Source organism: Typopeltis vanoorti, chromosome 6 (genome assembly GCF_054136105.1).
Source record: "Typopeltis vanoorti isolate ZY-2024b chromosome 6, IOZ_Tvanoo_1.0, whole genome shotgun sequence".
NCBI lineage: Eukaryota > Metazoa > Arthropoda > Arachnida > Uropygi > Thelyphonidae > Typopeltis > Typopeltis vanoorti.
The window spans coordinates 2,366,400-2,380,531 of NC_143554.1; the positions used below are offsets into that span (position 1 = coordinate 2,366,400).

The 14,132-nt window shown below is 36.7% G+C and overlaps 1 protein-coding gene across 1 annotated transcript in view; it reads right to left on the reverse strand.

Moving 5' to 3' along the window:
• Nucleotides 1–14,132, reverse strand: part of LOC150105247 (ciliogenesis-associated TTC17-interacting protein-like) — a 182,396-nt gene that overhangs the window by 110,201 nt on the left and 58,063 nt on the right. Inside the window, exon 3 of the mRNA XM_090393914.1 lies at nucleotides 11,333–11,398. Within this exon, the coding sequence (XP_090250040.1) occupies nucleotides 11,333–11,398 (66 nt within the window). The remainder of the gene's footprint in view (nucleotides 1–11,332; nucleotides 11,399–14,132) is intronic.

The following is a 14,132-nucleotide window of genomic DNA, read 5'->3' on the forward strand; positions in this document are numbered from 1 at the left end:
ATGTTCACGGGCCAGTTTGCCTGTTCTGGGGGACGAAAAACCCAAGTTTCTGGGTGAAAAAACCCTACCTTTGTATGAGACCAGCTAACTCACCTTTAGTCAAAAGTGACTAGATAAAGGTTCCTCACATCACTGATGGGAATCGAAACCAGGTTTTTCTAACCAAAGGGTTTTGTTTATACTGACTAAGCTAGACATCTACATCGATTTGATGATAAGAGGTTTAATTAAAAAGAAAGTGACAAAAACATGTTATCCACAAGCAAAGATCAAGGATTTCAAAAGAAAGATTCTGATATTGCGACCACGTTCATTCAGATAAATAAAGATAAACAAACCCGATGAGTCTCGTATGTCGTTTGACTTACATCTTCAGGGGTTAAAGGTAACTAAAAGTTTAAACACAAGAAATGAGAAATTACTCAAAATAGCCCATCAGATGTTGTTATGGCAGTCTAACTGTTTATCAAATTAAAAATCTGAATGCAGAATCAATACATATGTTAATGAATACTATGTTTGAACAATGCTGTTGTTCATGTACAATGTATGAACAACGTTCTGTTGTTCACGTTCACTCTGTCCGAGGTCTGACTTAGGCATTTTTTATGAATACTGACAAGACTTGGTGTAGAATTGGATTATTTTGAGTAATTTCTCATTTCTTGTGTTTAAGCTTTTAGTTATTACCTTTAACCCCTGAAGATGTAAGTCAAACGACATACGAAACTTGTCGGGTTTGTTTATCTTTATTTATCTTAATAAACATGTGGTCGCAATACTGGAATCTTTCTTTTGAACTGCTAAACAACAGAAACCTACAACTACAAAGATCAAGGAAGTTGCTTAAGCTGTTAGACCACAGAAGTGAAAGAATTGGTTGTTTTGGTTGTCATAAGTGATTTGAAATGAGGGAAGATATCAGCGAGTTGCTTAGAGAAGTGAAAAAGAAGCATGAGAAAGTAAAGATTGTGAGTCAGCTGCCTCAGAATGATAGGAATGAAGTAAGATGAAGAGATATGATTGTGTAAGAGGTAAGAGAAATGGTGTGCAGTTTATAGATGTATAGAGTGAATTTGATGGATGAAAAGATTTGTATATGCCTGATAGACTTCATTTGAATAGTCTTGGAGTTAGATGTTTGGAGAGAGTTTGGTAGTGCAAAATCAGGGAAACTAGAAATATTAAGAGATGTTATATTAATGATGAAATATTAAGAGATGAAATATAAAGAGGTGGCTGAACCCATACGCGAGTGCTGCGCACGCATATGGGTTCAGCCACCCATGAGACAAATGAGTTTTAGGAATGGCCAAACCTTACCTCGACATACAAATTACTGTGAAATGTTGAATACTGTTTCACATGTTTCAAATCTGAATGGGTTGGTAATGACATTACACAAGGGGATGTTGAAATACATGTAAGTGAATGCCATAAGTATCAGAAATAAAGAAGAGGACTTTTTTTTGGCATTGATTTGCTTGACTTGGCCAAAAATTATAGACATCTGTGAGAAGTGTTTGACAGTAAATGATATACTTACAAGCGTAGAATGTAAAGGGTATTGTATTTTCAGGGAGGATAGAGAGAATAGCAGAGAGAGGGTAGGGATTAGCTAATGATAGCTAAAGAACTTCAACCAACAAAATTAGAAGTTAAAGAGGATTTTAGGTCTGGGGAGTTGGTTCATTTCAGGATACCTGGTGTGAAACAGAAGTGAACAAGACAAAATATTTTACTGGTTGCTACTATGGACCTTGAGATCAAGCAGAAGAAGTGAAGATAATGCATTGGTAGATTAGCACAATGAGTACAAACCAAGAAGTTATCATGGGAAGGAGAGGACAATAACTATCGAGATACAGACTTGAAGGAGAAAAGGACACAGGGCAAGGTGGAAATGGAATTTATACAGTTAATATGTGATAATTAGCTGAAACAAAACATGATGGAAGGAAACATGGGTTTGAGAGTTTTGGATCTGGCAATAGCATCAGAAGATAACTACAGTAGAAGCACTCACTGCAATCAGGGAAAGTGACCATGTAGTCATTTTCTAGAAGGTTGCTAGGCATGAGGAATTCTCTGTTAAGAAAGAATTTATGTTGCACTATAAAGCTAATAATTATAACATGCTTACAAAACATCTTAAAACTGCCACAGATTGAGAAGTTACAAGGAAAGAATGTCAGTAGTATATGGGAGGTGGTCAGGAATTGTTTGAGAGAAGCAATATCAGAAAACATGCCCATGGTCAGGAAGATAAACCAAGCGGGGGTTAAGTGAATAAGTATTGACATAAAGCAAGAGTTGCAAAAAAAGCATTTTGAGGGGAATATAAACAAACAACTGATCAGCATACTCATTAGTGGTGCAAAGTGAAAGCAAGAAGGGTGACTAGTATGGTAAGAAAGGTCAAATCAGATTATGAGAGAAAATTAGCTAAGCAGGCCAAAGTAAATCCAAACATGGATGATAAAGACTTGCAAAGTAATCACTTAGCACCTCAACTATTTCTTCTGCTTCAGTGACTTTTCTACTGTCGGTACTGTTTGAAGTCATTCTTCCATAATTAATCTTTCCTTGGCTATATTATGAAAAGTCTTTAGGATTTCTTTGGCCTGCTAAGCTAATTTACTTCATAAATCTGATTAATGAAGAAAAGCTCCTGGAGCTGATGGTGTGTGTCAGTTGAATTACTGAAGGCAGCTGGGGATGAAGTGAATGTAGTGACCGAAATTTGTCAACAGGTTTGGAAGAAAATATACTGGTGTCTTTGCGGTATTCATTGCAATTCCAAAAAAAATTAAATCCCAGAAATTCTGAGAATTATAGAACTATCACTTTAATTTCACATGCAAGTAAAGTTATGCTGAAAGTGATCCAACATAGGTTGGAGCCATGTATGAATAGAGAAATACCACATGAACAGACAGGCTTTAGGAGAGGTAGAGGAACTGGAGACCAAATAGCAAACATGAGATGGATTATGGAAAGAACAAGAGAATTTCAGAAGGAAGTATTCATCTGTTTTGTTGATTATAAGAAAGCTTTTGACTGTGTAGATCACAAACAGACTGTGGAATATAATGAGATCAATGGGAATACCTGAACATTTAATTCTCTTGATAAGAGAGCTGTATGACAACCTAGAAGCTTCAGTAAAAACAGTTTTTGGAGTAACAGACAGTGTTCGAGTCAGTGAAAAAGCTCATGTTCAGCAACGAGAACAAGACTATGTAATCTTGTTCTAGTTGCTAAACATGTGGAGGCTTGCGATGATCAATGGTAGAGTGGTGCTGTTACTTATTAGATCCAGCACTGTCAAACCTCGGGTTTTTCTCCCATCACATGCTCTTTTGGGTATCTATTCCTTAATAACTATATAAATTCCATTTCCATCTTGCTATGTGTTCTTTCCTCCCTCCAATCTATGTTTCCATAGTTGAAGTTCATGGTAATGATGCTTAGTCAGCACACTCATTGTGCTAATCTATTATTTCATGGCTTTCATATCTTTCTGTGCACTGCCAGGTATATATATATATATATATATATATATATATATATCATCAACCAACAATATGTGGTTCTATTGGCTTCTATTTTTAGTTGTTCTTCCGGCAAAACCTTCCGGTGTTTTGACAGAAGGTTTGTGTAAAGAAGGCTCCCGGTTCAGATAAGTTTTTTTTTTACTAATTAATTGCAAATAAGTGTATGCATTTATGTATAAGAGTTGCAGTGGAAGTTGTGTGCATGCAGGGTTTGTAGTGTATGGGCCTCTTTGTTTATAAAATTGTTCCACTTACAGCAGAGTACAGTAACCGACAAAGAGAAGGTGGCAGCAGCTTTGCCTTTACAAGAGTTTAATTTTGATAGTTGTTTTGAGAAATGTATTATACGAATTTGTGCTATATGCATTCATTAGATTGTGTAGATAACGTGTGGATATTTAAGGCACAGAAAAGTAGGGTGTTTTTAAAATGTGATCTGAATGAGGACTGGATGGGTGGTATACGTATCAGCATCCGAAGGTGTTAGTAGTGAGAATGCCACAAGAAGGACGAGTGTTCATCTGATAGCTAAGAGAGACAATGTAAAAAAACAGCAAAAAAACTGGTAAAAAAAGTTCTGAAAAAGCAAAAGTGCAATCAATAATAATAAGAATGATGAAAGCAATACGAATATAGCAAAAGTTGAAAAACAGAGTGCGACTAATGGTAAGGTTAATAATTTAACACGTATAAAACCAACAGTAATAACTTTAATGAATTAAAGGTACATGTACCTTTAATGGTAAGGTGGCCAGCAGCATTGACAGTGAACATACATGAATGACTGTGGATAAAACTGGAAGAGTGAAAAAATGAAGCAAGATTTCAAAGCTGAGTTAGTGAACATGAGACAAGAGATTTGTAGATATCTTTGGAAGAGTAATGAAGTTGAAATGAATTGTCGATGTGAAAGAGGTAATGAAAGACCAGCAAGTGGTGCTGTAACAACATTCAATTATTAGAGGTGTGGTAAACAAGAAGATGTGCAAAGTTTGTTTTTCTGGAGGTACAGTGAATAGAATGATTGAGGAGTGATATGAGGAGTAAGTGACCAAAAGAGTTGGTAGTGGCAGTAAGGACAAATGACTTGACTGGGAACAAAGAAAGCATTAGATTGGCAATTAGTGAGGTTATTATTATTATTATTATTATTATTATTATTACCACCCCAAGACCTCATGAAGTCAAAGACTCATCTGCGAGGACCTTTTATCACACACACAGCTCATCATACTGTGTTTTAAACACATTCAAACTCTTTGCAGACACCACATTCTCAGGCAAGGCATTCCAATCATTCACAACTCTGCATGAAAAAAACCTGCCTCTCACTCCCCTACTCACACCCTCTTTATACAGTTTCCAGGGATGACCTCTGGTTCTCCCCTGATCTCCCACTATTCTCTGTAAAAACTTCTCCAGCATTGATCCTACAATAACCCCTTACCAACTTGTAGGTCTCTATCATATCTCCCCTCTTCCTCCTGTCCACCAGACTCTGCAAATTACATCTTCTCGATCTTTCCTCATACGCGACATTCCAGAGGTCGGAAACTACCCTAGTCAGTCTCCTTTGGACCCTTTCCAACATCTCTTCATCCTTCTGAAAACCCGGTGACCAAATCTGGGCACAATAGTCCATGTGTGGCCTAATCAAAGCCTTATACAATGGAACAAGAATCTCCCTACTTCTACATGTCAGTGTCCTCCACATCATTCCCAGAAGCTTTTGTGTTCTCTTCACAATTTTGGCAATGTTTCCCTTAAATTTTAGATCCTTATCTACTATTACCCCCAGATCTCTTATTTCCTCTACCTCCAACAATATATTCTCACCAAGCATAAATTCTGCATCCCATCTTTGTTTTCCAAATTTTAAAACCTTACATTTTGCAACATTGAATTCACATCCTCATTTCCATGCCCAATCACTCAGGCTATTCAAGTCTTCCTGTAAGGCCACAACACCTTCACTACACTTCATGCTTCGTCCCAACTTTGCATCATCTACAACCAACTGAATATCTCCATCCAAATCTTCACCTATATCATTAATATACAAGTTAAACAGTAATGGACCTAAAACAGACCCCTGAGGCACTCCACTAGTGACTTTCCTTTTCCTGGATATTGCTTCCCCATACACAACTTGTTGATACCTATCAGATAACCAGTCTCCAATCCAATACACCAATCTAATATCCAACCACATCTACTCTAGTTTGACTGTCAACCTATCATGAGGTACTCTATCAAAAGCCTTTGCGAAATCCAAGTATATTACTGTTCTTACAAGCTTCTCCAACAACTTAACCACAACACCTGACACACAGATAGGCCTACAGTTTGACACTTGAGTTCAATCACCTCCTTTATGAAGTGGCACAATCTTGCCCTCCTTCCACTCCTTAGGAACTTGATCGAGTACAAGACTCATATTAAAAAAATATGTCAAGGTAGGTGCCAACTCCCTGGCACATTCTTTCAGAATACGTGGTGATATATTATCAAGTCACACAGCCTTATTAACATCTAGTTTACTCAACTCCCCATACACCTCTTGCTCACCTACAGTGAGGCTCTCCTCCCCATCATCAACTGCTCTCAATCCCTGCATGAAGTCACATTCAGAAGATTGAAAGATCTTTATGAAATGCTCATTAAGTATCTCCACCACACATTCTGCATCAGCTGTCTTTATACCATTTTTTCCGATTAATGTCATCCTTCCATAATTATTCTTTCTTTTGCTGGCTACATATCACGAGAATTCCTTAGGGTTCTTTTTGGCTTCATTAGCCAACTGCTAGTCATACCTCTCTTTAGCTACCCTCACCAACCAAGCCACTCTCCTTGCTTGGTCTTTGTAGACCTCGTGGAATCGGTTATTTCCACTTCTCTTATGCTGCCTCCACAATGCCCTTTTTCTCTGTATTGCATGCTTAATCTCTTTATTCATCCATCCCACAACCACCTTATTTAACTTTCTCACCCTTGGAATGCATTTAGACATTGCATCTACTAAACAGTTCTTGAAAATCCCCCAAGCTGCATTGATTGCTGAGAAAAAAGTTTGCTTTTAAAGGTTGCTGAGAAAGATAAAAAAATAATAATGTAATAGGAAAGGTAATCAGTGTGTTACCCAGGTTTGTATACTGAGTGATGAACTGAGGCGGTGAGCAAAGATTGTGAATGATTATTATTATTATTATTTGTCGCCTCCAGGGAGTCCATGTTAGTGGAAAGGGAGATATGTCAGTAGAAATGTGTGAAGAGAAAGGAGTGTGTGGAGTGAGTTTTAAGGATGAATTAAACTGTAAGAGTGGCAGACTGCATTTCAATGGTTTAGATGAGTCATTTGGAGAACCTACTGCTGGAAGGGAGAGTAATGAGTGCAGAGAATGAATGTGTTTAAGTAAGAAATGATGTGAATGAGTGACAGAGAAAAGAAGGAGAAATTAGAATGGTGCTTATGAATGAAGAAGTGGATAGCATGAGTCTAGAGAATAAGAGAACAAGTGGCAAGACAAACTTGAAATGGGGAGACTCGGAGGGGTACAGGAGTACACAGCATGATAAAGGTTGATGCTTCAAGAGGATGTGAATGCATGTGTAGACAAAAAAGGGAAGGGGGATGACTGGGCATCAAGGGAAATCAGTTGGATTTGAAAAAGGTTCTGGGATGAGTAAGGAGAAAAAGAAATAGTTCAAAGAAAGTATAGAGAAGTCACATCTAATATGTGGTATCAGTAAAAGTGAAACTAGTTATAGATCAAGGAATGAGCTGTCTTGTTTGAATAGAAATGCTAGAAGTATAAGAAGTCATGCAAATGAAATGACCGCATTGATTGAGTTTCTTCACCCAAAAATTGTTGGAATAAGTGAAATATGGTTGGATGAGGATGATATCTTGACAGAAATAGAGATGGTGGAAGGGTATGATGTACTTCATGAAGATAGAAAGGGTAAAAAATGGAATTGGAGTGCTAATGATGATAGGAAAAGAATTATGTCAATACAAAGTGGAGATGCAACAGGGAAATAGTGCGAGTGGTTTTGAGACAGTATCGTGTGAAACAGAGGTGAATTAAATATTCAGTCAGATGTTCTTATAGCCTTGGTAATGTGGATGGTGGTGATCATGAAATAGATAATCAAATTAACCAAGCAAATAAGAAAGATGATCATTATGGGCAATTTTAATTATGGCAATATAGACTGGAATGATGAGATAGTAACTGGAAGTGAAGAAAATTAGTTTCTAGAGTTTTCGAAGAACAACTACCTCTGGCACCACATAACAGAGAGCACATGAGGATTGATTGTCTTGAATTCGATCATCTCATTTGATCATCCTCCATTTGGTGAGAGTGAGAACGAAGTGATTACCTAGATGGTTGCCAGCAGTGTGAGGATCTCTGTGAGAAAAGGGTATATGAGGAACTACAAGGCAGGTGATTATGAAGAACTCAGGAGACAGCATGCAGGTGTAGCATGGAATGAGAAGTTAGCTGGAAAACAATGCAGCTTGGGGGATATTCAAGAACTATCTAGTAGAAGCAATGTCCAAATGTATTCCAAGGGTGAGAAGGTTAAATAGGGTAGGGATGTGAAATGGATGAATAAAGAGATTAAGCATGAGAAAAAAAAGGCATTATGGAGGCAGCATAAGAGAAGTGGTAATAACAAATTCCATGAGGATTACAAAGACCAGGCAAGGAGGGTGGACTCAGTTGGTAATAGCAAAAGTGAAGTATGAGCAGCATTTAGCTAATGAAGCCAAAAATTATTTTCAGGGAGTTCTTTCGACATGTAGCCATAAAAAAAAATAAAATAAAATAAAAAATAAAATAAAGGATTATTGAAGGAAGACTGGTTGCAGAAAATGGTATTAGAATAACTGTTGCAGAGGATACAGTTGAGATATTTAATGAGCATTTCATAATGGTGTTTCATCTTTATAAATGTCACAGGAAGAGGAAAGACTGACTGTGAGTGAAGAAGAGGTATCTAGCGAATTAAGCAAACTTGATATTAATAAGGCTGTGGGACTTGAATATCACCACATATTTTAGAAGAAATATGTCAGGGAGTTGACATCTCCTTGACATATTTGCTCATTATGAGTCTTACATTGGGTTAAGTTCCAAAGGAGTGGAAGGAAGGCAAGATGGTGCTACTTCATAAGGGAGGTTACAGAACACAAGATTCAAGGCATAGGTCTATCTTTGTGTTGGTGTTCTGGTTAAAGTGTTGCAGAGGCTGTTGAGAACTAGAATCCATCAGAACTGGGTTAACAACAGTGGTATTACTTTTGATGGACAGCATTGATTTACTAAAGGGAGGTCATATTTTAGTAATTACTTATTTATTACCACGTTGAGTCTCTGATTCCATGGAGGTCAGATGTTAATAGTAATAATCACAATAATGTGACATCAGCATTGGATGGATGTAGGAGATAGATACACAGTTGTACACTTAGACATTGCAAAGGCTTTTGATAGATTATCTCATCTTAAGTTGATAGTCAACATAGAGCAGATGGTGGTTGGATATTACATTACTGAATTGTATCAGAGACTGACTATCTGACAAGTATCTGCGAGTTGTGTATGAGGAGGAATATCCCAGAAGAGGAAAGTCACTAGTGGTGTCACTCAGGGATATGTTTTGAGGCCATTTCTGTATATTAATGATATTGTGGAAGTTTTAGATGGGGGGATATTCAGCTGTTTGCAGATGATGAAAAGTTGTGACGAACTATGAGAAGTAGAGCAGATGTTCTGGCCTTACAAGAAGACTCCAACATTTAGAGTGAATGGGCAAAGCAGTGGGGATAACCATTCACTTGGCAAAATGTAAGGTTTTTAAATTTGGGAAACAAAGATGAGATGTAGAATTTACGTTTCGTGGGGATATATTCTTGGAGGTGGAGGTAATAAGAGACCCTGAGATGATGGTGGATAAGGATCTAAAATTTAGAGGACAAATTGCAAATATTGTGAAGACAACCCAATGAATTGTTGGAATGATGCAGAAGACACTGACTTGTAGATATAAGTAGATTATTGTTGCATTGCATAAAGCCCTGATTAGACTACATATGGACAACTGTGCACAGTAGTCCATTTGATCACCTGATTTTCAAAAGGATGACGAGATGTTGGAAAGGGTCCAGAGGCAATTGCCTAAGGTAATTTCTGATCTCCGGAATGTTGAATATGAAGAAAGGTTGAGAAGATGCAATTTGCAGAGTCAAGTGGATAGGAGGAAAAGGGATTATAAGATAGAGACGTATAGTTGATAATACAGGGTTGTTACAGGATCAATATTGAAGAGGTTATTCATAAAATGGTGTGAGATCAGGGGGAACAAGACGTCATCCCTGGAAGCTATATAAGAATGGTATGAGCAGGTAGTGAGAAGCAGGTTTTTTGTGGATGGAGAGTTGTGAATGATTGGAATGCCTTGCCTGAAAATGTGGTGTCTGCAGAGAATTTGAATATGATTAAGGCAAAGTATGATGAGCTGTGTGTGTGTGTGTGTGTGAGAAAGGGACCTTCTAGATGATTCTTTGACTCCATGGGGTCTTATGATGATGATAATTTGCACCAGATGGCTATGTGGTTCAGACAGCTGCTAACAAACCATATCCTTCAGGTCTGAGATTTTCTTGAACTTCTACTTTTGCTGGCAACAGTTCTTCAGATATCATGAGTAATATCCTCCTCCTTTCATTCTCTTACCTCTCTCTACTCTCTGAAAATACAATAGCTCTTACATTCTATCACTATATAGTCTTCTATATCAATCTGTCCCATTCATTCATTCACTCATTCAGATAATCTTCGGTAAAGTCTAATCACTACTGCCATAACCATTCTCCTTTATTTTTGATGATCCTGATATTTGTATACATACATTTCAATTCTCCCCTATGGTCCACAGTTGGGATTGGGCATTCACAGCATTGCATGTTCATTCTCTACTCATACTTGTTTGTCACAGGGTTGTTGAACATATGCTTGACTACATGCTCCACCCCCCCCCAAAAAAAAACTCTTGTTTCTATGATTTTGCACTTCCCACCTCTCACTGAACAACACTTCTTCAAACATCTAATTCCAAAATTATTCAAATGCAATTCGTCAGGGGCATTAGAAGTCAATTCATCATTGGACTCCAGCTATCTATAAACTGAACACGATTGATTCTGCACAATCTTCTCACTGACCAATGTGCAATCATTGTCCATCTTAACACTCGATTCATTCCTATCATACCATGGCAGCAGACTCACAATCCTCATTCTCTTATTTTCATTTTTACCAGCAACTCTTTCATACCATCTCTCATTGCATATTTCTCACCTTTCAAATAATTCATATCAGCCAAAACATTCAAATCTTTTACTACTTCTTGAATATTAAATTTTTAAGTTTTTTTGTTTTTTTTTATTTTATTTTTTGTTCCACACAGGAACATGTTCAGATCAAGCAAAATTTGTTGATGTGTAAAATACATTGATATGTTCTTTTTCCACCGATTACTTTTGAATCTTGCTATATACTCGGTGATAGGCCTTGTGATTAGAAACTAATTCTAAACTAATTCCAAGCATCTTTACTATGTCTATATTAAAATTATAGCATATTATATTAATATTTAATGATAAGAAAATAGACAAACTGCAGTACTGTAGTATTTCAAAAGAAGTGCAGTAAATATCATTAATTTAGTACGAGAGGGTCATCCAGAATTACAAGACTTACCAAGCGGATGCAAGTAATTGATTCCATTTTTGCAATGGCTAAAATAGGTTGTCTTCTGAGGTATACCTAGTGCAACAAATACTGAATTAGTTTATTATTTGCTGTATGCTTTCAGAAAAGAAAAACTACTGAACTCTAATGATGTATGTATAGAGTACCTTGAAGTATATTATTGCACATGTATATATTCAATGTAAAGACTCATCTCCTGCAAAATAAATTCTAAGCTAAAAAACCCAAAATCTTGAGACCAAATATTCATGCATAACTTTGAAATGAAAAAGTGAAATACACATCAGGTTATGAGAAACAGATACTGGAAGTCACAAAAATAATAATTATTATTATTACTACTACTGTATGAGTACTCCTCAAAGTCTGAAGATTCATCATGGGAGATTGAAACTATCCATAAAATACAATCATACCTCTCCTTGAACTGATTAGGAAAGCACCACCAACTGATTCTGGCAACCCATTCTATTTATTCACAACTCTCTGAGGAAAAATCTAGTCATCATGCCTTTACTAACTAAAACTTTTACTCAACTTCCAGGGATGATGTTTTATTCTGCCCCTTCTAGTCAAGTACTGAAACATTTCCCCTGAATCAATCTTATAAAACGTTTTAAGTAACTTTAAATTACGATGGTGGTCTGAAAAGTTCTCAGCCTAACAATGAAAAAAATAATTTATTAATTTCAAAATTATTTTTATTTTTCAACATAATCTCCATTAAGATTAATACATTTATTCCAGCAATGCTCTAGAGCCATTATCACATCCCTGTAGTGGTTCTTATTAAGATCTGCAAAATACCCCTCTACAGCAGCAATCACCTCTTGATTCGAAGAAAAACACTGACCAATGAGGAAGAGTTTTAGTTTTGGGAAGAGACAGAAGTCAGAGAGAGCGAAATCAGGAGAACAGGATGGATGTTCCAACAATTCATAGTGCAGATCCCTTAATTTTTCCATTACCAAAACACTTTTGTGGGCAGGTGATCGTCCTGATGAAAGATAATTTTTTCTTCTGCAAACCAGGTCTTTTTTCATAAATTTTTTCGTCTAGTCGGGTTAAAAGATCAGAATAATATTCCCCAGTTATTGTTTTACCCTTTTCAAGATAATTAATAAATAAAATGCCTTTAGCATCTCAAAACACAGATGCCATGACATTTCCTGCTGATGGAACTTGGTCTTCTTTGGTGCTGAACAACCAGCTTCTGTCCACTGTTTTGACTCCGGTGTATTATGGTGAATCCAAGTCTCATCCATCAACGCACAAAATCAGTTTTATTCTTGTTAAAAGATTTTCATGTGAGTGAGTTTTTGATTTGCTGTGCGCAAGTGCAGCATCCATATTGCAAAAAGCTTTTTCATACACAATTCTTCATGCAAAATATATCCTACACATTCTTTTGAAATGCCTATAGTCTCAGCAATTTCACGCACTTTGACTCACTGGTTATCCAATACCATATTGTGCACTTGATCAATGATTTCTGGTGTTGTTATACTTTTTGGATGTCCTTCACATGGATCATCTTCAAGGACGGTATGACCAGTTTAAACTCGGCAGCCCATTTCTTAATTGTCGAAAACAAAGGAGCAGAGTGCGCATAAATTTTATGAACCTCAAATGAATTTCTTTTGCCATTAAACCTTCTTTACAAAGAATTTTATAACTGCACGATACTCAATTTTATCCATCTCAAGGGATACAGACAACACTTTTGCTTCAGACAGCTGTATAAAACAAACTACTTGATAGAATGACTTGCAATTTCACATGGATGCTTATGACAGATGTACTAACTTAGAAAAAAAAAAAAATTTGCCTATAGTGTTGCCATGTATTGTCAAGGCTGAGAACTCTTCAGACCACCCTCGTATATCACGGCATTCATTTTTGCCTATAAAGCAACTACTGCAGTCACAAACACCCCCTCAATCTGTCCTCATAGGGAACACTCCACAAACCACTCACCATCTTGGTTGCACTCCTTTGAATCCTCTCTACCACTTCCTCATCCCCAAGAAACCCAAGAGACCAAACTTGAGCAATGATTTGTCCAGATGTGGACATATCAGTTTTTATTCCTTATAAAGACATATAACAACTTCCTTACCTCTACTTGTTAGTGTGTACTTCAATAGCCAAATAATCTCATAATATGAGCTACCTTTGCAAACCTTAGCAATATGTTCTCTAAACTTCAACTCTGTCTACCACTATCCCTAAATCCCTAGCTTCATCAATTTTCTGGAGTATAATTTCATTAACATGGTGCACAGAGACTGTCCATCGACTTATCCCAAAATGCATAACTTTACATTTCTCCACATTAAACTGACACTCATTATCTTTTGCCTATACCAACAAACTGTTTAATTCATCATCAAGTTCTCCACATTGTCTTTATTAATTATTACTTTACCTAATTTTGCATGAGCAGCAAACAGCTGAATATTTTTTTTCAGATTATTTTCTATATCATTTATGTAAAAATTAAATAGCAGTGGTCCTAACATGGAATCTTGCAACACACCACTAGTCATCAGCTTTTGCCTGGATTCTGCTCCTCTGTATACCAATTTCTGATATCTGTCCAGCAGCCATCTTCTTGTCCACATAACGTGTAATATCCATCCCGATTTGTTCTTACTTGAGTAACAACGTTTTGTGTGACATTTAGTCAAATGCTTTTGCAAAATACAGCAGAATCACAGTGTAGTCATTTCCTCCATTCAACTCTGCTGTATTCTAATATAAAAAAGGTAGTAAATTACTAAGGCAT